A 22,785-nucleotide genomic window follows, 5' to 3' on the forward strand; every position below is an offset into this window, starting at 1 on the left:
TCCAATGTCCAAATTTTGGAGCCTGTATGCTTGACTGAATCTTCAAAGCTGCACAGCAAGCAAAATATTAAACATGCAATAACTGCTGTAATAGTAATTGTGTTGTATTTAATTGATGGCATTTGTTTAAATTAAATCTTGATTTGAAATATATTAATCATATATATTTTAACATGTTGCAACTGGATACAGCTACTTTATCCTCAATCAACATATTTAGTACATCTTCCTCTTGCTGAGTATTATAGTACTGTAATAAAATAATTAGAATATGACAACCTTGCTGTTTATAAATATATATATGTAGATGAGATATGCTTTATAGGAATTTTTTAATATTTCTGTATATAATATACCAACAGCAGTACATTTAATATGGCAGGGATCACAAAAACTTTTATTTGAATATCTTGGCCCATTTGTGGCCCTTGAGGACTGAAGTTTAACAAAAGTAAATGAACGAGCAAGCAAATATTTCTCTGGTACACTTGCATTGGAGGCTTGAACATGATCCCCATGATCCCTCTGACATTATAGGGGGCACAAAGTTACAGCTGTACTTTAGGTATATACAAAACACAAAGCAATAAAGCTAGCCATTTACTAATACATCAGCTAGTGTAAGAACCAGAATTTGATTTATTATCAACCTTGCAATCCCCTTTACAGCAGCTTTTAAGCTGGCAGAGGGAAGGTGGGGGCTGAAGCGAATCAGACATGTTCATGCAGATAAAGTGCTATAAAGTTTGAGAAAGAAGAAGGACCTAGTTAATCTCCTGTTGCTCTTTCTCTGTCCAGTCAGCAGGCTAGAGAAGAAAAGGTACACTATTGTTTCATATTTATGGTCTACAACTGTAACCTATACAAGTTTCAGAACAGAATAGCCAGAAATACATATATATTGGCATGCTGACCCATACAGGCCATAGTCGGGCTATGTATCCTATGGTGGGAATATTGCTGCTTAAGGAAAGCAGGTTAAAAAGAAATAATAGAAGGAAAAGTAAAATAATGACAGCAATAGAACTTGTGTAGATCAGCTTGTATCTTTTGATTTGTTACAATTAGATACACTTTATTAAAGAACAGAAAAACTCTTTAATAGACCCTACAGTTTTTGGTTGACAAAATATGTATTTTTTTCATTTATTCTGTAAATCTGCAAATTTTCTTATACTGGTCAAGTAAATGATTGATAGTCTTCATAACTTAATTAGCATGTGCCATATCCCAAACTTATATATCCAAAACCAACACAAAACACAAAAAGGGACTTTTAGGGCACTTAAATATAAAAGAAAAACATAACTTTTAATCAGTTATTTTAAAATCAATACAGTTAAAGGTACATATACCATATTAGTAAATTCTCACAATAACATAGTCTCATATAGTTTTGACGCGTTTGGATTTAAATATGTGTTATACTTGATCAACTTTCTCATTATATTCTTTACCGCACTTGAACACTATTCACGTTAGGTGACATCTATCATTTATTGGAACCCACTCGATTTATAAGGATGGCTGCTGCTAAGCGCGGTAAAGAATATAGTGAGAAAGTTGATCAAGTATGACATATTAGAATATGAGTAATATCACCTATCAATATCAAGAAGTGATACTTATTATAAATAAATATTTGTAGGTCTTCCTGTGCTATAAAGTTTATGGTTACCCTGGACCTGGGTTTTGCGGCATTAACTGCTGCTTTCTCCCCCCCTCAATGGATTTGCGCAATACATTTGTGGAGAAGGTATCCACAATAGGTGGAAATTAAGTACTTTCAACGAAATAAATAAGTGCATTCATTTGGAATAATGGAATAAAACTAGAGACATTGTCATCACTGTTAATAATGCATAATTATATGCATTATTAGGTCTCAAAAGCATTTCCTGAAGAAGCCGATACATCCACAAACCGCGTCGACTATGTTATTGTGAAAAGTTTACTAAAATGTTACGTGCAGATTTAACTGTATTGATTTTAAAATTACTGAATTAAAAGTTATGTTTTTCTTTTTTTCTAAAGCTACATACACACTTCCAATTATTATCGTTGGAAAACGAACGACGAACGTTCATGCATGATATATACGAACGATCGTATAGCACCGATCCTGCACATAGAGTTAACGACACGATCGTTCGTAGATATTGTACACACAATAGATACGATCGTTACTTTTTTACGAACGATTTTTTGCCCAATCGATCGTTCGTCGTTCGATTGGAACGATAAAAATTGGAAGTGTGTACGCACCTTAAGTGCCTGAAAAGTCCCTTTATATGTTTTGTGTTGGTTTTGGATATATTCTGTAAATCTGACTTTATTACATATCCTGTAATATTATTTACTAGAACCATAAACCTTTGTATACTGAAACATTTGTATTTCACAACAAGGATATTTTTATTAATGTCTTTATTCATGTTTGACATATGCAGCAAAGCTTTCATACACATTATTTAATTCACATTTTAGGCTGCCCTGACATATTATAGAAGTGCTTTACAAAGGACGAGACACATTAATTGCTTCCAATGTAGATCACAATCAATGAAATCAAACAAGAATGAAAACATTAAAGGGCTATCTCTAGAACTTAAGAATAAAACATAAAAACTGGAAGAAGAAATATATATTGTTTCCTAACTTTCTTTATTTTCTTTCAACTCAGCAAGATAGGAGAAACCTCATTTGATTAAAGTACTCCACATTACCTGCAGGCAAATGGTAATTCTGCTATAATTTGTGTATTCACTATACATGGTTCATCCCGGCCAATTAAACATTAATCATAAATTCATGTTAATCTATGTAATACACATTGTGGAAAGTATCATTTTCCTTTTTTTTACTATTTGCACTGTATATTACGTATATACTGTGACTACTGCATTGCAATATATAGCAGTGACCATGTCTATGCCAATGTTTTTGCAGCCTTTATCAGAAATAAAGCAGCAGAATTTAGTACCAGAGCTGGCACATGACAAGCACAGGCTTAACATTGCAAATATACCCAATGGGCCAAAAGTCACTTTAGTGACCAGTTTTGTTGGGATAAAGCAAATGTTAGTGCAGACATTACCACAATGCATGGTGCCAATGATAAGACATCTGAATATACACTTAAATTTGATTTATAGCAGTTTAATTTTCTTTTTCAAATGCATAATTGTAACATTAAAAAAAGGATTAGTTTCCACAATGTTTTCACTGCTTTTTTATATGCAAAACTAACTGAATGTCCTTGATAGCATCAGCAAAATCATTTGCAGTGTTTTAGGCATATGTATTGTATTATGCTGGGTTATCATTATTCAAGAACAAGAATGGCAGCAGTGAAGAGATGGGATGCCATTTGTCAAGTCTACATACAGTACTCACATCATTGCCCATGCAGGGGTTTTATTGATAGCCCTTTTTTGTTTTCTAATAACAATAGTCATTGAAGATCAAGGTTTAGTTTTTATTAAAGCTCTCCACCTAGTGGAAAAATAGCATCATGCAATTGCTTATTCAGCAAGTACTAAGCAGACGAGAAGTTCCGCTAACTAAAAAGTTAGCCTGCAGAATATTGGATGGAACACTTGTGATCTGAAAAGGCTGCTGCCCCCCCACATAAAGGGAAAACTCCCCAGGCTCAATAATCCAGTTTTCACTCCAAACTGCTCGCTGCTTTGGTAGAACTTTCATAAAAACCTTCATAGAACTTCCTGATTGAATGGTTACCCGTTGAAATGCTACCAACTGCCATTTAGGAACTGGCACAGATGCAGTCCACCAGCTCATATACACCTGTACCACCTATGGACAAAACACAATGATTAATAAAACTCTTTGAAAAAAAGTTTGGGCTAACTAGATGTAAATTTCATTATGAGGATTAAACAAAGAACACATTGCACACAAACATTCAAAGCCCTAAAGCAGTGTTTGTCAACCTTTTTAACAGGGGGGAATCCTTGAAATATCTTTCAAGCCTTCAGTGAACCCATGCCATAACAACTTTTTCCACGACTCAAAGTATATTATTAATATGGTGGTCAGTACAAAGAATACTTTTCCTACATTGCTGGCCAGTGGGAAGAATGACAAAAATTATGTTTTCCTTCAATAAGAAAAAAAATGCAGAACTCTTTTTTTTCCTCATTTACAGCACGTTAAGTCACTCGATCTCACGCCTGCACAGGCGAGATCAGGTGACATAGGCAGAAGCCTGAAGACAAAGAAAAAAAAAAAAAAAAGATGGTGGCGCCTGGCATCTCCCCTACGCCTGGACAAAGAATGGCACAGGGCCCAATCCAGGAAAGCTCCAGAGGGATCAAGGGATCTGCACATGTAAAGTTGAGTCAATTGTTCACAGCTCAAGGAACCCCAAGTAAACTCTGAAGGAACACGGGTTGGGAAACAAAGCTCAATGTCATACAAAATTGTAATGAGTTATATAAAGGTATAATATTCTGCATCGTATTGTTGTATTATTATGCCAAAACATGCAAAACAAAGAGAAGAAACAAAGAGAAAATAATGACATAAAGACAGTGCTCCTGCTCATTTATTGTCCTCTCATATGGTGGGGTAGGTCCTAAAAACCAAGCTAAAATGCTCAACTGCAATGTTGCCTGCAGACAGGTTTTAGGCTACGCAGGAATCTGTGGATAACAAAATTGGCATCAAAAATCCTCTGACAGCTAAGGTTGGTTATGCATGTAATTTATTATTTATTTGTTCTATCACAAACTGGAAACAAATAGATTAATTGGGCCTGATTCATTAAAGCTCTCCAAGATTGGAGAGGATACACTTGGGTCTGATAGGTCTGATTTAGTAAAGTTTTCCATAGTTGAAGAGGATACACTTTCATTGGTAAAGTTGGGTGATCCAGCAAACCTGTAATAGATCTGGTCCAGGATTAAAAACATTTGCTAACAAATAGCTAAAAATCCCAGGTTTGCTGGATCACTCAAGCTTCACCAATGAAAGTGTATCTTCTCCAACTTTGGAAAATGTTATTAAATCAGAACCACTGTATTGTAATTAGTTCAGTAAAAAAAAAAAAACTGTCAAGTCACTAGGCTAGCACTCTTTTTGTTTTTAGGGGGGATGTGAAAATTTCAGGACTTCAAAGACAGAAATACAAGTCAATTGGCAGAAGAGACATCTCTAATAAGTGTATTTTATCTGTGTATGTATGGTGTAAAATATGGCAAATATACATCTTCAACCTGAACTGTAAGCATAGTTTTATGCAGATACAGCAATAAACTATTTTCTTCTTACCTCATCCCCCATTCTTAACCCAGTATTTTTCACATTCACAGACAACTGGAGAGTTTCACAAGGATGCAGAAGACTTGGATTAACTTCAAGATTACTATAGTGAAACGTGGTGTAGGAAAGCCCATAACCAAATGGGTACAGAGGAACTTGGCTCCCATAATACCGGTATGTCCGCCCTTGCATTGTGTAGTTTTCCATAGGAGGAACCTTAGGCAAATGATATTTCAGTAAGAAAGATAAAATATAGTTGAAATCTGGCATGTTATTTTGTGTATATCTGCTAGTAATCATTGCAATGCATTATGAGGCTTAACAGAAGCTCCAACAGTTGTTAGCAATACAGAGACAGCATAGATCTTGCACAGGATATTAATAAAAAAAGTAAGAGGATATTTAGAACTGACATGTATTGTACAGTCTTTTTTAACAAATTTTGTAAACAATTATAATCAATAAGTCTTACCTGCTCCATGCCTGCGGGCCATGTGGATGGCAACCTGCCTGCAGGATTTGCCTCTTCTGCTCCAATTAAAACCTTAGTTATAGCAGTGCCTGCAGCTTGTGCAGGGAAAAAGCACTCCAGAATGGCATGCACACCCTCACTTTCCTTGGCCCAGGAAATGTCCACAGGACCGGCATTAAAAAGCAACAGAATAACAGGATGTCCTCCAGCTATAAGAAAAAAATGATATGGCAACACAGCATAATCCTAAAATATTGCTAATGGGTGAGCAGAGTATCACACAAACCTTACTGCCATCAAAGTACTTTAAGAAACCGCTGCTAATAAACTTTTATGTTTATTGCAATCCACTGAAACAAAACATTTACATTTTAATGTAATACAAAAAAAGTAAGTAGTAGTAAATAAAGCTTACCTGAGATTACAGCATCTTTGAGTAATGTGGACTGGTAACCACGTAGAGATAAAACACTTCGATCCACCCCCTCACTTTCTACAGTCACCCCTAGGTGGATGAATGGCCATGATTACTTACATACTTTGATCACACACATACATTAGACAATCAGCTGGGTAATGTCATCTTCCTGACAACATCCTGTTACTTTGTATGGTCACCAGAAGCAAATAAAAACAATACCGAGCACTTTTAGGTATGTATGTCTCTCAAGCATCCTGTACCATCCTATGTTGGTGGGAGAATATTCAGCTCCGTATGGGCCCTAATTATTTAATTTAGAGCTGACAAAATTAATACCTTCTTTACTGTGGTACTAAAATATCCACTTAAATAGCCAGGACCCTTTGTCTCCTCTAAAATCACCTACTATTAGAAGGTGTGGAAATTAAAAATAAAACCTCATCTTCTGCTCCGGGGACCTGGGCAATGATGACAATTGCCTAAGAAATAATGTAACAGGAGTAACAAGGAGCCTATGTCCTCAAATTGGTTAATTCCAAGGACCCCCCTGCTTTTTTTTTTACTTGTGTATAACCACACCAAAAATATAATATTATAAATCTACTAAATTCTTACCAGTTCCAAGGCATACAATGGTTAAATCTACAGATTGGACCAACTCTTTTATCTCATCGGAGGAGTACGTTTCACACTTAGCATCTTCACAGCCAGCTGCAAAACTGATGTCCACTGGAAGCTCTGCAATGCCATCCCTACAAGAAAATAGGTTCCATTAATCCTTTTACTGGCTAAAAGACAAAGCTAGCAGTAACAAGATTGGCATCTAGTAGTAAATAGAACGTTTGAAAATGTATGTATTACATCTGAACACCATACTGGGCTTATGGGGAAACTGAACTGTAGAAGTTGTACTCAAAGTTGTACTCAAAAAGGTGAGCAGAAGACAAAAGAGGAGTTCTGAGTTTTGCTTGTAGGCTCCCAACAACCATTTCTTTCCCCATTCATGATTTACTATGTCTTGTTCTACACTATTTCTCTAGTGGAAGCAGCCATCTTGGTGGAGGAACAGAGCTTTGCTAACTTACGTTAAAGCTGTTCCTTGACAGCTCCTTATCTAATGACCAGAGGAGGAAAACTCACATAACAGAAGGGGAAAAGCGATTCAGAGGATAAACAAAGCAGATGCAAAAATATAATTACACTGCATGTTTATTTAACATAGCAGTGGCATCACAAAATCTCAGTCTCAGACCTTTTCTGATTTTACAACTTTGAATCTCAAGGCACAAGAAATGCACTGCTATTTTTCATGAGCAATGCAAAATAAAGGGTAAATTTTACAAGAAACTGCATAAGCACAAATTCCTTAAAATATAGTAAATCTTCACTTTGTTTGTCAGGTCCAAAGCCTGTATATTAAAATATAGGTTCCCCCTATTGACCTTCTAAAATGCTTGACTATGTCTGGCTTCAATACTTTGAGGTACTTGTCTGGAACAATTAGCTAAGGTGACATACATTTGTCCACTTTATCACTCTACCTGGGAGTTACAATATACTTGGGATCTGGATATGGTTCGTAGTCTCCAAATAGTTCTTTGGAATTGTTGGCAAATGGGCCAATTACCTGAAGAAAAAGCATAAAAGAAGAACATTATAAAATAAAGCAATTATAAATTATATAAAACAAGGCTTTTGTACTATTGGTTTTACTAAGCTATATTAACTATGCAGTTTAGAACAACAATTGACATTTCTGACAATGCAATGCTTAGCTCCCACTGGCTCTCACTGGTGAAATTAATGATTATTATGGCTTGGTGAAGCGATTCATATTGTGAAAAGCCGCATAGAGGGCATATTTCTAAAGTAGTAAATGTGACATCCATCAAACCTACGTTACAATTTTTTTAACTGAGAATGTATTTTTTACATAAAGCTTTATAAATAATCCACAAAGTGTGAAATATACATACATACAAGCATAAGACTAATACAAAAACAAATCATAGCCTTGAGTTACATCAATTATCTATTCCTGATATAAAATTTTCCAGCAGCACGTTGTTCTGGAAAAGGTATGCTGGTGCATTACAAATGGGCACCAATTTTTGTACACAACATTTGCACATCTGCTTGCACTCATGCAAATGTTACTAATAAATATCCCATATTCACTCCCTGTTGGCCTAAATAATGTCACCAAGTCTTACATAAGGTATGTGATGGAAATGGTCATTATTTAATAATATCATAGCATGTTCATGAAGGGGGAAAGCCAGAAATAGCAAACTGGTAAAAAAATGTACCTTACCCCAAACTTCTTGCCTTTAATGCCCCGAAAATCCAGAGGTAATGTGTTCTTAATATTCTTCAGCAGGACAAAGCTCTTTATAGCAGCTTCCAGTGCAAGGTCTCTGTGTTCTTGGCTCTGAACAGAACTCAGGTTTAAAGCGTTGTAGGGATTCATATCTGGAGGGTCAAACTCTCCCAAACGCATACGAGTGTAGAATAAAGGGTATACACGTTCTTTTACCGTCTACAACCAGAAAATAGCTGATGAGAAGGTTTCATGACAAGGCTCCGTTTTCATATTTTATAAAATAATAGAATAGCCAGAATGTAGAATATAGGTGCTACAATACAAAGTAAGGACAAAATCTAAAGCCCAAATGTTCACACAGGCAACTGCGAGATCACAGTGGTTCACTGTGGTCAACTGCTTAATACCGTAGAACTCTATTCTTTTCGGCAAACTCCAATCAAAAATGCTAATGAACATTCCAGATGCTTAGCAGTTACATATAGGTCCCCAGGAGCGAGTAACTACAAGGTTTACAAACATCTGAACATAGTCCAATAAAATAAAATGTTACATTTACACTAATTACCTCCAAAGTGATATTTCCATACGTGACTGCATCCATAATTTTCATGAAGACATTGTCTGTCAGACTGAAGGACAGCTCCAAATTACATCCAGAATTGACGGAAACTAAAAATAGAAAAAAAAAAATATATATATATATATATATATATATATATATATATATATACACACACAATATATTTTTGGTTAGTGTTTTTTATGACAGTGTCATTACTAATTAGGCACCTCAAGATGAGATTAACATGTTGTTTAATTTACACAACATCAATAATGGAATGTACAATTCGCCACACAGAGTATGACAAATGTTTGCATGCATTGCAAACACAACAAGTTACAAACCCAAAGAAATGGAAACACTCTTTTTAAAGGTGTAATAATAGATCAGATTTGCTAAAAAACCATGCGCAAAGGAATGTTTATATGAACAACCTAAAAACAACTTTTCCATTTGTAAGCATTTTAAACCTTGACTGCAACATTCCATCTGTAGTGTACCTGTGGACCACCTGAACATTGCTGCACATATCATTTCTTCAAGGCTATGTACACGTCAGATGATTCTTGCCCTAACTGAATGGTTGTGCTCATCTCAGACGAGAATTTGACAGTAGTCTACAGTGGTTGGCAGAAGTTGTTCATGAATTTATCCTGACAGATCTCCATGACCAGTAGGGAATGACCACTATAGAAGACAAGGGAGGAGAGCATAGTGGGGTGCCGCTTGCTTGTTCTCCCTCTCCCATAGAACAGAACAGGCATTGTGTACAGCACTCGTTCATTTATTTGTCACTCTTAATCACTGAAAACGAACATAAAAGAGTACAATTCAAAATCTAAACTCTTTTATACAAAGCTCTTTACAATCCACCTCCTCCGATATAACTGCATTCTAAACACAAATTCCACTGCTAATCACATAATCCTCTGAATCTCTCTTCCCATTCCTATATTCAGGATTTTTCACACGCTTCTCCTTTCCTCTACCCTCTGCATTCTGTTCGGCATTTAACGCAAATGCAACTTAAAAACCTATTCAGGCAAGAATATACAGTAGGCTGACCTAGGTCATCCAATACAGATACCAACATGTCATGCCCACTTGGTACACAGCCTACTGACTCCCTTACCTGTTGTTCTGTACACCATAGCCCCTTAGATAGTGAGCTTGAAGGCAGGATTCACTTGCTATTGTTTCCATGACTGCTGTGTATACATGGATCTCTACACCACTTCTATTTTCATTATACTGGGTTATTTCTCTTATGTATATTTTATTTTTTCAAGATAATTCGGATCATTTTAAAAGATATACTTTAATTGTATAAATATCATTTAGTAGGTAAGCAAGGATGCAAATTGCCTTTTTCAATCATTACCACATTGTTTGTTTTTGGGCTGTAATAATAAAAGTTGTATAATGTTCCCTGATTTACTCCATTTCATGTGTTTTCTGTATGCCCTTACTAAGGAGAATTCCTCTTCATTAAAATTATTCAGTAAAACTTTAAAAATGTTGATCTGTTTGTAGAAATGCCCCCAAGTTAACCTATCATAAATAAATAACCCAGACTAGACTAAGAGACAGAACAGCTAATTCAACATTTGCCAATAATCACCATACTTTTACCTATTTTATTATAATCTTTGGTATATTTTAATGTACACTTCTAAACTTACCTATTGCAGTCTCCAGAAAGCTGCTGGTGTACTTGTGTTGTGTCATGATAAATTCAATTGCTGCTTCATCACTGACAACATAGCCTTGAAAGCCCCATTCTTTGCGAAGGATATTTGTCAGCAGCTTCTCATTGGCACATGCAGGGACCCCATTCACTCTATAAAGGAAGATAACAATTAATTAACATAAAATCTTCATGTCAGCTGGGCCCTTGATTTACAACAAGGAATGTTTTATCCTGCATTAGGCGGTTTATATTTCAATTTTCAATTCAATTTCCATTATACTTTATACATTTTATATATGATGTTTTATTTTTACTTGTTTCCTATTTAAAAGCAGATTCTGTTTTAATCTTTCCTATTTACATCCTTTGTTAAAAGGTTTGTAAACTCCAAGTTAAAAAAATGGTTAAAAAACCTGTTGGTTTACCAGAATATACTGATAAATTTTAACATAGAGAAATTATCTAACACATATTAGGAATAAGGCTAGGAATAGTTTTAGAAAGAAAATGCCTTAGTTTTAGGTAATCCTTAAGAAATAATTGACATTTAATTATAGGTGCAGTAACAGCCTGGTAATTAAGTTACAAATAGTATGGAGAGATTTTTCTTGCTATTGGAATGAGGTAAAAGGAATGGTCAGGTATATTTTATTTAGGGAAAGGGAGGTTTAAGGGTAAATTTGGCTAATACCTAAATATACCCTGTAAATAAATAGGATATAACAACCACTGCAATACTTTATGATACTAACCTATTGTAACTACACATGACACTGTAAGTTCCAGCTTCAACACAAGCCTGAAACTGAGGCAAAAATGTCATTCTCCAATCTCTTTCATCCACCTGGTAATAAAAGAAACCATAGTAAAAAGCTAAGGAAAATGTAAGATTGTGTGGAGGTAAAGAAAATTATATTCTTGTCCATATATTTAACTCTAATTGGCTCCGAATTAAGTGAGCATACCCAACTTTTGTAGATATTTTGACAGTATTACATTTTATACTTGTACAATATTATTTATTAAGGTATAATGATTTAAATTTGGATGTATGCTTTTTGCATTCAGAGCACAAAGATATTGCATAACATACTATGTACAATATTATAAATATGTAAATGCTAAACAGATCTAAAGTGTTTAGGAAGGCAGAGAAGGTTTCTGAGGAAAACCAAACACCACTAATCATTAAAGTGAACCAATATAATGTTGACTAAACATAAAAGCAAAGGCAACAATTAAAACTTCAGTTTTTATTACTCATGCTGGATCTAGTTTTGACAAACTGACGTTCTTAGCTCAAGAAAACATGGGGAGTAATGGATATATGCATTGCACCTTTTTGTAGTGTACCCACTACTTTACCTTGGCATCAAAACTGAATCTTGAAACTGGTATATTCTCAGGGCCCCCATGTACATCAAAGTGTTTGCAGCCTGCATTTGCTTTAACATAACGAGGATGGTCTCCCTGCAGTCCTTTCACAAAGGCGGTAGCTAGAATTCCACTAAGATAGGGGTCTTCTCCATAGGTTTCCTAGCAATATAATGACAATAATGATATTCTGTTCAACCAGTAAGTAAAAAGTAATGATAAAACATTGTAAATGGCATTTACTGCATGTAAATTATCAGTTTGTCTGCTGTTTAACCTTTACATAACAGTGCAAGACAAAGCAACAGGTTTACTTTAATGATCCTCTCCCAAGCTGACATACTCACCTTCAAAGGGAGTGAAAATAATGCAGTGATAACCTCCAATATACCCCTAAGTGCCATCAATAATCGCTGAGACCCAGCAATAAACCCCAGTACTTATTTTGTCCAGTGGATTCAGCAATATTTACTTTGGTCTTCTATCTTCACTTTGCCACTTCTTTACATTCTGGGAATCCTGAGCTACACTTGCTTCCTCTTTCCTCACATGCTTGACTAGGGTAGAGTATATGAATATGCTCACGCTTCCCAAACAACTCTTCCTCCACTCACCAATCCCATACCAATAAAAACACTACCCCTTTTTTGATATACATTTGCCATAGCCGCCCAATTTATTTGCTATAACCTTAACAATTCATATTTAACAAAATCCAATACAACTACAGTGTAATTTTAAAACATTACAACATCATTTTAAAACACCAGTTATACTTTTTAAATAAAGGTCCATTAGAGTACCCCATCAACTACCAACTTTTCCAAAATTACCACTCCCCAAAACAGGCTCCCAGCCGCTCCCGCTCGGGAACGGTCAGCGTACATCTTCCGCTCCCTCCTTGCCCCCACGACAACCCAGTGTCGTTTGTGGCTCCACTTGACAAGAACTCCATACCTTGATGGGGTCCCAATCCCCAGTTTTTCTGTTGTTTACCTCCCATGGACCAACCAACCAAGAACCGGCACTAGCTGCAAGCATGATCTTCCTATGCTTGTGAGCACCGCTACACCCCCAGGGCCCTCTACACACCATTTTGTAAGCTCAACAACCATAACTCTGTCTCCATCGCATTCAAGTGTACCCCATTCACCCCAGAGGGACAAATGCGAATCCTTCTTCAGGTCTTTGTGTCTTACCACCAAACCACCAATCCTGGACACAAACCTCCCCACCTCCTTGTTGATTTTAATGCAAGCTTTATTAGGGCGTTCTAATGACCTTGCATTCCGCTAAACCCCCCTCGCCACTATGTCTGACCACAGGAACAAAGTACCAGGCAACAAGCTACACAACCTCAAAAAATCTAATTTAATATCAAGAATAAGCTCCCTCATTGAATGGGACCCTATATTATTCCCTCCCACATTAATCAAAACCATGCTGGGAAGCCTGTCCAGCGGAGCAAATCTGCTGATCTTCAGCAATACACGACTCCACTGCATACCCGGGATGACTATCCAACAGATCAGCGCTGTATCCCTTGGTACGCCCAACTACCTTCTGTTCGGCCGAATATCAGCCCGCCTGGAACCCCAGTAAACATAAGAGTGTCCCAAGACACACCAGACGCTTCGGAAAACCTAAAAGAGATAATTACAGAAAATTCTCCACCACAATAACCACCAAACAACCCCCCCCCCTCAATGAAATGACACATTTATTGACCTTACCACCGAGCCCCCACATGACCACCTCTGTTGCAGCCCCAATACGGAACAAATGTGAGTAATGCTCACTCACGTTTCTTCCAGTAGCTGCCACACATTTTTTGAAAACCTCCCCAAAATGATAGCGCGAAACAAACAAACCATTTTTGTGAATAAAGAAAGGCCCAGCCCTATCCGGGCGCGCCCTTAAATACTCACCCACTGCCTGCACTGGGCATGCCACCGACCCAGGCCTCAATTCCAGCCGCACTCCTTTCCCCATCTGTCTGACTTTCGTATCCAAACCAAAACCTGTCCAACCTCCAAGCCCACATCATCCAGGAACAAACCCTCCTGCTGCATCCTGCTAGGACTAACCACCTCACCAATCCGTAAAGCTGCAAAATCGTAACCACAAAAAGCGCCATAAACAAAACCACCTCAAGGCTATCAACACACTGTAAACCCACCTGTCACAATAATTCTAAAAAACAATTCAAAGGACACCCACCTCCTAGTATCTATACGCACCCTCCCCTTCCGATAACCACGCAAAGCCTGTCTGACCACAAAACTCTTCGTACCATCCCGCCAACCCATCAATTTGAATAAAAAGGCTAGTGCTGCCAGTTTCCTGGCCATAGCAGCCCCAGGGCTACCCCTTTGATAATTATGACCCAAAACAATAAGACTGCAGATTTTTCCCCTTTTGGATCCCCCTCCACCTCCACAGTCTGTAAAAACAGAAACCATCCCCTCCAGCACCCAACATACGATTGCCATGTTCCAGCACTGACAGACTGTTGAACCAAGCCAGCAATGATCCCCAGACCACCTTCCAAACGTCCTGTGGACAAGGAAGACCCCACTCCTCTGCCAATGGTGCGGCTGCTCGATACCTTTCCCACTAAAAACGAGAATGAGGGTCAGCAATTACATTTACCCGCCCAGGTACATGCACTGCCCGCACCCAAATGTTAAAACGCAAACACAACAAAACCATATGCCTCAGGAGGTACAAGGAGGAGGAAACAAATCACAGGAGGTGAAGACGCTGAATTATTGTTAATCGCCTCCAGCACCCCCATGTTATCACAGAAAAAACAAACCTTGCGATTCAACCCCACAATTCCAAACCCACAACAATAGGGAACAACTCCAGCAGTACTGAATGTTTGCAAAACTCCGCTTCCTTCCACCCAGCAGGACAGGGACCTGCACTCCACTTGCCCTGAAAGTACACACCGTACCCATAAGCTCCTGACGCATCCGTCATCAGATCCAGAGCTTCACTGTCCACCGACTCCGCCATCCACAAAGTTCTCCCATTGTGCTGCCTCAAGAAATTATTCCAAACTTTCAAATCCTCCCGCAGCACTTTAGTCAGCCTGATTAAAAGCCTTGGCGATCTGATCCCAGCCGTACCTGCCGCAAGACTGTGACTGAATATCCTTCCTATCGGCATGATTCTACAAGTGAAATTCAGTTTCCCCAGGAGGCACTGTAGCTCTCTTAAACAAATCTTTTTTAACGGCACCACCGTCATTTTCAGACTTGCTAATTTATTATCAGGCAATCGACATTCCATCAACTCAGAGTCCAATACAATGCCGAAAAAACATAACTGGGCAGACGACCACACTGTTTTGTCCCCTGCCAGGGGCACACCAAAATTTGCTGCCACCTCCTCCAAAATGCTCAACAAGGAAGCACACACAAATGACCCTGCAGGTCCACTACACAGGAAATTATCTAAATAATGTATAATTGACTGAACCCAGGGTATCATCTTCACCACCCACTGCAAAAAGTTACTAAACATCTCAAATAGTGCACACTAAATTAAACAGCCCATGGGCAAACATTTATCAACATAAAATGCATCTTGCCATTCACAACCCAACAAATGAAAACAATCAGGATGCACCGGTAACAACCTAAAAGCAGCTTCAATATCGACCTTAGCCAGGAAACAACCCCGTCCAGCTCTCCTAACTAAAACCATGGCTGTATCAGAAGAAGTGTAAGCCACCTTGCACAGTTCAGGATCAATCACTTCATTAACTGAGCCCTCTCGGGGGAACGATAAATGATGAATCATCCAAACTGGCCTCCTTTTTAGGGACCCCCCCCAAAGGCGACACAACCAAGTCACCCAGAGGGGGCTCCCCAAAAGGACCTGCCACACGGCCCAGCGCCACCTTCTTGGCCAACTTGGCAGAGATAGCCGCAGGATTCCGCAAAGCCGACACAAATTGTGCGCTCTAGCCAAACTGCAGGGAAACGATCTTTGAAACCTTGTTCCAAAACCCCGCCCGGTTGGGATTCACCACCTTCACCGGAGTCCCCCCTCCTACCCGCAGGCTCACCGGTACGTCCTTTTCCCTTCCCAGGGCATTGCGCAAGAGGGTGCAGACCCCCCATCCTGAACACTAGTGTTTGAAACGACATGACGTTCCAAACTTGCACGCTCCCTCGTTGTAGATCCACCAAAATCTCTTCCGCTTTCCCGCCGAGGACCCCCCCGACTCCTGAACCCCCGGTGCCTCCAAGCAACAACTGCGGTCACATACACGCTAATGTCATCAGCCGCATTTACAGACTAATGTCTTTGTGGTCCCATCTCATCCCTGGGCACATGGCTTTTCACTGACGAAACTGTTAATCATAACGAAGCCACGCCACCCCCCCATAAACCCTGTGCGCTTCACTAATGGCAAAAAAGGGCCGAACAATTTTTATGGCGCCTTCTCCCCGATCAAACTGGCCAAGATAGCAAAGTAACCAATTTTGAAATGTGCGTGGTATCAGCCGCCACAGCCCCTTATCCTCCCCCTGCCTCTTACCCCCACTGACCTTAGCGTCTCTGGCCCTGGACCGCTCCACAGGTAGCAGGGAAAAAATGTCGACATACTCACCTTTCCAAATCTGCTTGCACACTTTCTGTGGCAGGTGCGACCCCAGAGGCCCCTCAAAACATACATAAACCTCCTCTTTTGCCCCATCTGTGATACCTGGGTTAGCGTCCCCAGAACCCCCCTCCTTCTTCTCACCTTCAATTGAACTAGCCCTTGCAGCCCTTCCCTCCAAATGCACCGATGGCGAGGAGGACAACACACAATCCCCCAGTGATGTGCGCTCCCCCACCACAGACGGCGGTCTAGGCTCAACAACACTGTCCACACAAACACCTGCTCCAACATCTGCAGGCCCCAACCTCTGCTTACCAACCTCCCCAAACTTCACTAACAAGTCATGTAAACCTTTTAACAACCCCCCAGCATCCAAACCCACCCCCTGCCCCACCCCCACTTCACTTATTTTTTTTTTGTTTTGCTATGGGCCTTTTTTTCTATCTTGGTGGGACTGCTTAGTTCTAGGCTGCAAATGTAACTTATAGGTGTGTCTCCTTTCCCCTAAGCTGTGCTGCCTAATCAAAAAGTGTGGCAAGTAGAGGAGCACAAGCAGCAGTAAAGGCTCTTGCAAGGGCTCCATGTAAATGACAGGAGATGGTGCAGGTTCAAGGTACCTCTAAATGTCTGAAGACCAAAGAAAAAGTTGCCTAGTCTGAAACATATTTCTGATTTCAGTGATCCAAGATGTAAGTGTTAGAATGTAGAGTACACAGCATGACTCTTTTGATCAATCCTCTTTTGTTTTACCAGAAAACGCTTGTGAAGGGTACAATATCAGGCATATGTTCTTAAAATAAATTGGATTTTTTAATACTGTACATTGTTGATTGTCATGCTCTCCTTGAGTATAGTTGATGACCATGTATCAAGATGAATATATCTAATAAAGTGCTAACCACATGCTTATAAAAAATATGAAGTAATTAACTTACTTGGTTTCTTCCCCAAAGAGGATGCCGCATGATATTTATCACAGGACTGAAGCAGCTGAGTCCAGTGTGGTCATCATAGTTCCCAATAGACGTAAAGTAATTATGTTTGGCTCGTACTTCAGTGGCAGTAGCATTAGCTACTCTGGCAATCAGCTCAGGGCTGTGGATAAAATGTTGTGTCAGATCAGATGATGATCATACTAAGTAAAATTGAATGTTAATGGCAGTGACAAATGTTTGCCAGATACTCAGACGACTATATGAAACCTTTAAAAGTAACACAAGGGTAACTGTATAACAACCTAGTCCAATTGTTCCTTCATTATTACCTAAAGCTATAGTGTAGGGTGGGCAAGTGACTGTCATGACACTTTTACCTTAAAAGAAGTAGTATAAAAAGGGAGCAATAAAATTTTAGAGTGTGTACACAAGATAGGGACTGTAGGTTTGTTCTTAAGTTGAATTTGTATGTAAGTCGGAACAGATACATTATTTTAATAAATGCAATTTGGTCAGATGTTTGTTTCAACATAATATTAGGCAGCATGGTGTCAGTTACTGTATAAAATCCTCACTGTGAGTTAATCACAAACAAAGCCAAAAAAAAAAAAACTTTATGGAGCCTAGACATTCATTAACTTCTGGAGCAAGCTGTGCTTCATATGCAAAAAGGAACAACTGCAGAATTTGTCTTGGTCATTAAACTGTTACAAGAGCTTACAGAAGAGCTCAGTCTGAGCTGTGTTTAGTAAAGGATTTCTTTTCCAAGACATGCAAACCGCACACGAGGGAGCAGGGAAGCCCTTTTCGTATCTAGGAGTTGTCCGTATGTCAGATGTCCTAAACCTGGGGACTACCTGTATATTTATATTTACCTAAATGATGCAGCTAATCCCAAAGCCTGTGGGTAAGAAGTGGCCCAGCCTGGGGCTTGGACATCCCCTCTTAGACACTCAGTGTTCCAGGCATGGGGTTTCACACCCAAGCGAGGGATGGCTGGAGCTGGACCATTTTTCAGTGCTCCTCCTCTTGCCATCTGATCAAGACAATCAAGACAATTTTACATACCATTACTATAATATACATATTTGTGTATTCAGAACTATTACAAACAGTAAACTCTATTCTGACATAATATTTATATTGTTTTGATAAGGACATGTACAGTATATAGGAGTTGTAATTTTCTATAGTAAAAGATTTAAAAAAAAAATGATTTTATTGACAATTCTAGCCGATAACGTGATTACATATGAACTTATGTATAATGGCAAAAGTAAACAACTAATGCCAGATTCACTGCTTTATAAATATACGATTATAAATGGGAATCCAGATTACCCCAACTTGTAGCTGTAGTTGAAATACTTGGCAAAATACTTCAATCTTGAATTTTTTTTGAATAATAACAAACAGCCAGGAAACCCATTTTAGTGTGTAGAGTGTGATATACTTTCCATGAGAAGTAGAAGGACTTATATATCTACCTTTATTAGAGAAAGTGTTTCCACCAGTGTTTGGTCATGTGACTAACAGCTAAGGCATTAAGTCATGAAACCTCCACTGAAAACAATCAGCTCATCTAAATCCCAACTTTCCACAATAAAATATCACATAATCAGATATTTAGGTTTTAGTTCAGCACGGTATGGATTTTTAACAAAAAAGTCAAAACAAAGGGAAAAAATATACAGCAGAGTATATGCTTATACCTTAACCATACAGCTCCCCACCTGGATCTTCTTACCCAGTATTTTCCGGCATAGAGCATAAAAGCATATAATAAGCCAATTGCCACATGCAAGAACTGTCATTTAGGGAAGGGGTTCTGTCTCTCCAGTGATGAGACAGACTTTCAAAAGTCAGTATTTGTATAGAACTTTCTGGAGCTGCCAGGTTTGGGTAGTAGGGATGGACAACAAAAGGCTGGTCTAAAGTATACAGAATTCTTCCTATTTTAAGCAAACTAGCAATATATTCCTGCTAAAAACAAAAGTATTTATGTTACCATTGTTGCAAACATGTAATGAATATAATAAACTCAATTACCTGAAGAACCATCTCATCAAGGGTAAGCCTGCCAATCAAATCCTTTACTCGTACATCCCATGGAAGTGAAGGATCCATGAAGGGATAAGCCTGTCCCAGGCAGTCTGGGATATATATTAAAATCACAGATGTAATCAGGATGCTGGTTGTACCCAACCATCGTATATCAGGCTTCATTCTTCTGTTGCCAAGGAATAAGTTATACAAATATTTCTGTAAGAAGTGAATGGTAAAAACCTATGTAGCTGCCATATAAGTGACATATAAATAAATTCAAGGCTTACAATATTGTACTGCTAAAAATATTAAGATCACAAAGTGGCTTAATATCTGTGAAATAGCACTACTTAACAGGTTGACAACATGTGGGATGAGCCTGTGTAACATTAGCCTACACCTGAAAGTTTTTGCATAATCTTGGAAACTTTCCTCTATCTATGAAAACATATATCTTGGAAGTGGTTCATCTAAAGCAGACATTCTAAACCAGGGTACTATGCAAGCCTTGGGTTCATTCAGTGGTTGTTAGGAGTTTCTTGAGCTTTGGCTAATTGATTTTCCATCTGATGGTGTCTGATAGTTCTGGGTTTAACCCCATTTCGCGAGGTCTGTAGGATGACACTTTTAGCTGTCTAGGGTGGTCTTTCGTCAAACACTGTAAAGGGCATTTTCCCCCAATTATTACCATAATGAAGGCATTCTTACCACCGGACCTCCATGAAGAGACCTGAAATGTATTTCAAGGGTTCCTTCGGGTTAAAAATGTTGGGAACCAAGTTGGTCTAAAGTAATCAGTCACTTGCACAATTGTCTCCTAAGTAACAAACCAAGGGTTTTTCTATCCATGGGTTGCTTTAAAAAAAGGAAATTATTTTAAAATGTGAATGCATGACTGCAAAAGCTGCAAACCCTCTGGAAAAAGGAAAGTCAGTCTGTGAATATCAGGTGTCTGAGCTGTTGGGTGGTACCTCCTGCCAGTGACTAGGGTGCTCCCATCATCTGTCCATCCAATAGCAACAGAGGCTGATTTTGCAGAGAAAATATCTGACAGCCAATGATAGAGGGTTTGTAGAGGTTTGGAGCAGGAGTTCGTAGTTTTCATTACTTACACAGAACTGATAGTTTTTTGTTTCATGTGCTTAGCAGCAGTAAGAACTGAGAATCCAACAGCATTGGTGTAATTACATTTGGGGCACAGCCAAAATATCAGCTATTGTTTAAAAAAACTGCTGGCAAAGACAAAAGAAAATCTCAGCAATCTGGAAATATTGCAATCTTATTGATTAGCCTCAAGGGCTGTTGTGAAGCAGTTAAGGTGCGTACACACTTCCAATTTTTATCGTTCCAATCGAACGACAAACGATCGATTGGGCAAAAAATCGCTCGTAAAAAAGTAACCGACGCCGACGAACGAGGAAACTCGTTGGAAACGAACGACCGGACCGGCGGATCGGATTGGACGACGATCGTTGAACATCGTTCGTGTGTACGGTCGTTCGTTGATCGTCCATGTTCAGAGCATGCGTAATGAATGGACGTTCGTTCACTTTCCTGTCGTGCACATAGTTCCTGTATCGGTCAAACGATCGTATCTATTGTGTGAACAATATCTACGAACGATCGTGTCGTTATCTCTATGTGCAGGATCGGTGCTATACGATCGTTCGTAGATATCGTGCAGGATCGTTCGTTGTTCGTTTTCCAACGATAATAATTGGAAGTGTGTACGTAGCTTTATGGTCATTCACTCTCAGTCATTTACCACTACCCTACCCACACTGTGGCCCATGCCATTCATAGAAATCAGGCCGTGATTTGAAGCTGGTTAGCCTTGAAGTAGTTCTCTCTGCTCAGTAAAACAAGGAGAGTTCTGTGTTTGGAGGAGAACCCGTCCTGTAACTCTGGCAAATCATATGATTGGGTTTGCCTCCTGGTTTTTTAATTGTTTACAGAACTGTTAGTCAGTTCTATAGTCCTCATGTTGACGGGTGTTCTTTTCAAACACCACATTTTCTATTATGTCTATGTATTTGTGTTTTGTCTGCAGTTCAAATGCAACTCAACAAGACGTGCCTCATCCAAAGAAATGCGATGCAATGTGAAGCAGCCCTAACGCAGCCTCTGAATTGCCAAGGACAAAGCCATTGCAGGAAAACAATGCAACCTATTGCTATGCTTTTCTAAAAAGGGTCTATAAATGAGCCCCTTAGTATCTGGGATAGCTTCAGAGAATTATGTATGCCTACGTCATATTGCCAGCACAAGATGTTTGTTGCCCACATATCAGGATTGCCACTGTGTTGCAGTTTTGCCCACATATTGCGATTACTGCCTGCGATTTGCAGCAATTGCTCATGCATTATCTCACTTTGGTATTATCTACATGCAGCACATTGCTTTGAGTTTTGCTAACTTACCAAACCCAGATATTTCGCCATTCTTCCGGCACAAAATGTTGCATCGCCATGAACTTCCCTTTAAATCTCAGACCTACAGACTAGTGCGGCTCTCAAAGTTACCAAACATGCAGACTGCAATAGATACATTGTATGAATCCATACCATTTCCATACAATTTTGATTTCAATTAAAATGAAAACTGCTAAACACACTGCATATCTTCTAACTGCACACAACACATTCCTATTTGTATTTCTTTGTACATACATTTGGCAGCCTGCACATATCTCATGGAGAGTAATTTCTGCAGGTCCTAATACATCTTCTCATATACAAAACCAAACTATACTGTACTTCACATAACACAACTACATACCTTGCTGCACAATGCTGAATTAATGGGAGGAATAAAAACTTCTCATCATTTAGCAGCTTCCTATTTTGTAACAGAGCAGCTTAGACTCCTGGGTAATGTAGTCTTTCTTACCAACTTCGTGTGTGAACACTAGAGGGAAGCCCTTCTACACTGTACAATATTATACACCATTTGGTGCGGATGTTCCTTAATCTGACACCAGGGGGCAGCCGTACACTGCATGTACTATAGCACCATTCATAGCACAGTACTGGAGTGTTTAAACAAATGCAGAATG

General features: G+C 38.9%; 1 protein-coding gene across 2 annotated transcripts; it reads right to left on the reverse strand.

Moving 5' to 3' along the window:
- Positions 1 to 2,410: 2,410 nt before the first annotated feature.
- Positions 2,411 to 22,592, reverse strand: LOC140336645 (uncharacterized). Of its 2 annotated transcripts, none has more exons than XM_072419905.1 (15): positions 22,509 to 22,592; positions 19,734 to 19,946; positions 18,560 to 18,720; positions 17,685 to 17,844; positions 12,120 to 12,290; positions 11,507 to 11,598; positions 10,747 to 10,904; positions 9,068 to 9,171; positions 8,491 to 8,715; positions 7,718 to 7,803; positions 6,792 to 6,928; positions 6,171 to 6,260; positions 5,756 to 5,964; positions 5,293 to 5,499; positions 2,411 to 3,816 (listed from the first exon to the last, which is right to left on the reverse strand). In XM_072419905.1, the coding sequence occupies exons 2-15, from the start codon at positions 19,908 to 19,910 to the stop codon at positions 3,529 to 3,531; spliced, it is 2,265 nt and encodes a 754-aa protein (XP_072276006.1). In that variant the 5' UTR covers positions 19,911 to 19,946; positions 22,509 to 22,592; the 3' UTR covers positions 2,411 to 3,528. The 2 variants fall into 2 exon arrangements, with proteins under 2 accessions (XP_072276006.1, XP_072275996.1); XM_072419895.1 differs by lacking the exon at positions 22,509 to 22,592 and adding an exon at positions 22,151 to 22,186.
- Between the last annotated feature and the right edge of the window lie 193 nt (positions 22,593 to 22,785).

Source organism: Pyxicephalus adspersus, chromosome 1, assembly GCF_032062135.1.
Source record: "Pyxicephalus adspersus chromosome 1, UCB_Pads_2.0, whole genome shotgun sequence".
In the NCBI taxonomy this organism is placed as follows: domain Eukaryota; kingdom Metazoa; phylum Chordata; class Amphibia; order Anura; family Pyxicephalidae; genus Pyxicephalus; species Pyxicephalus adspersus.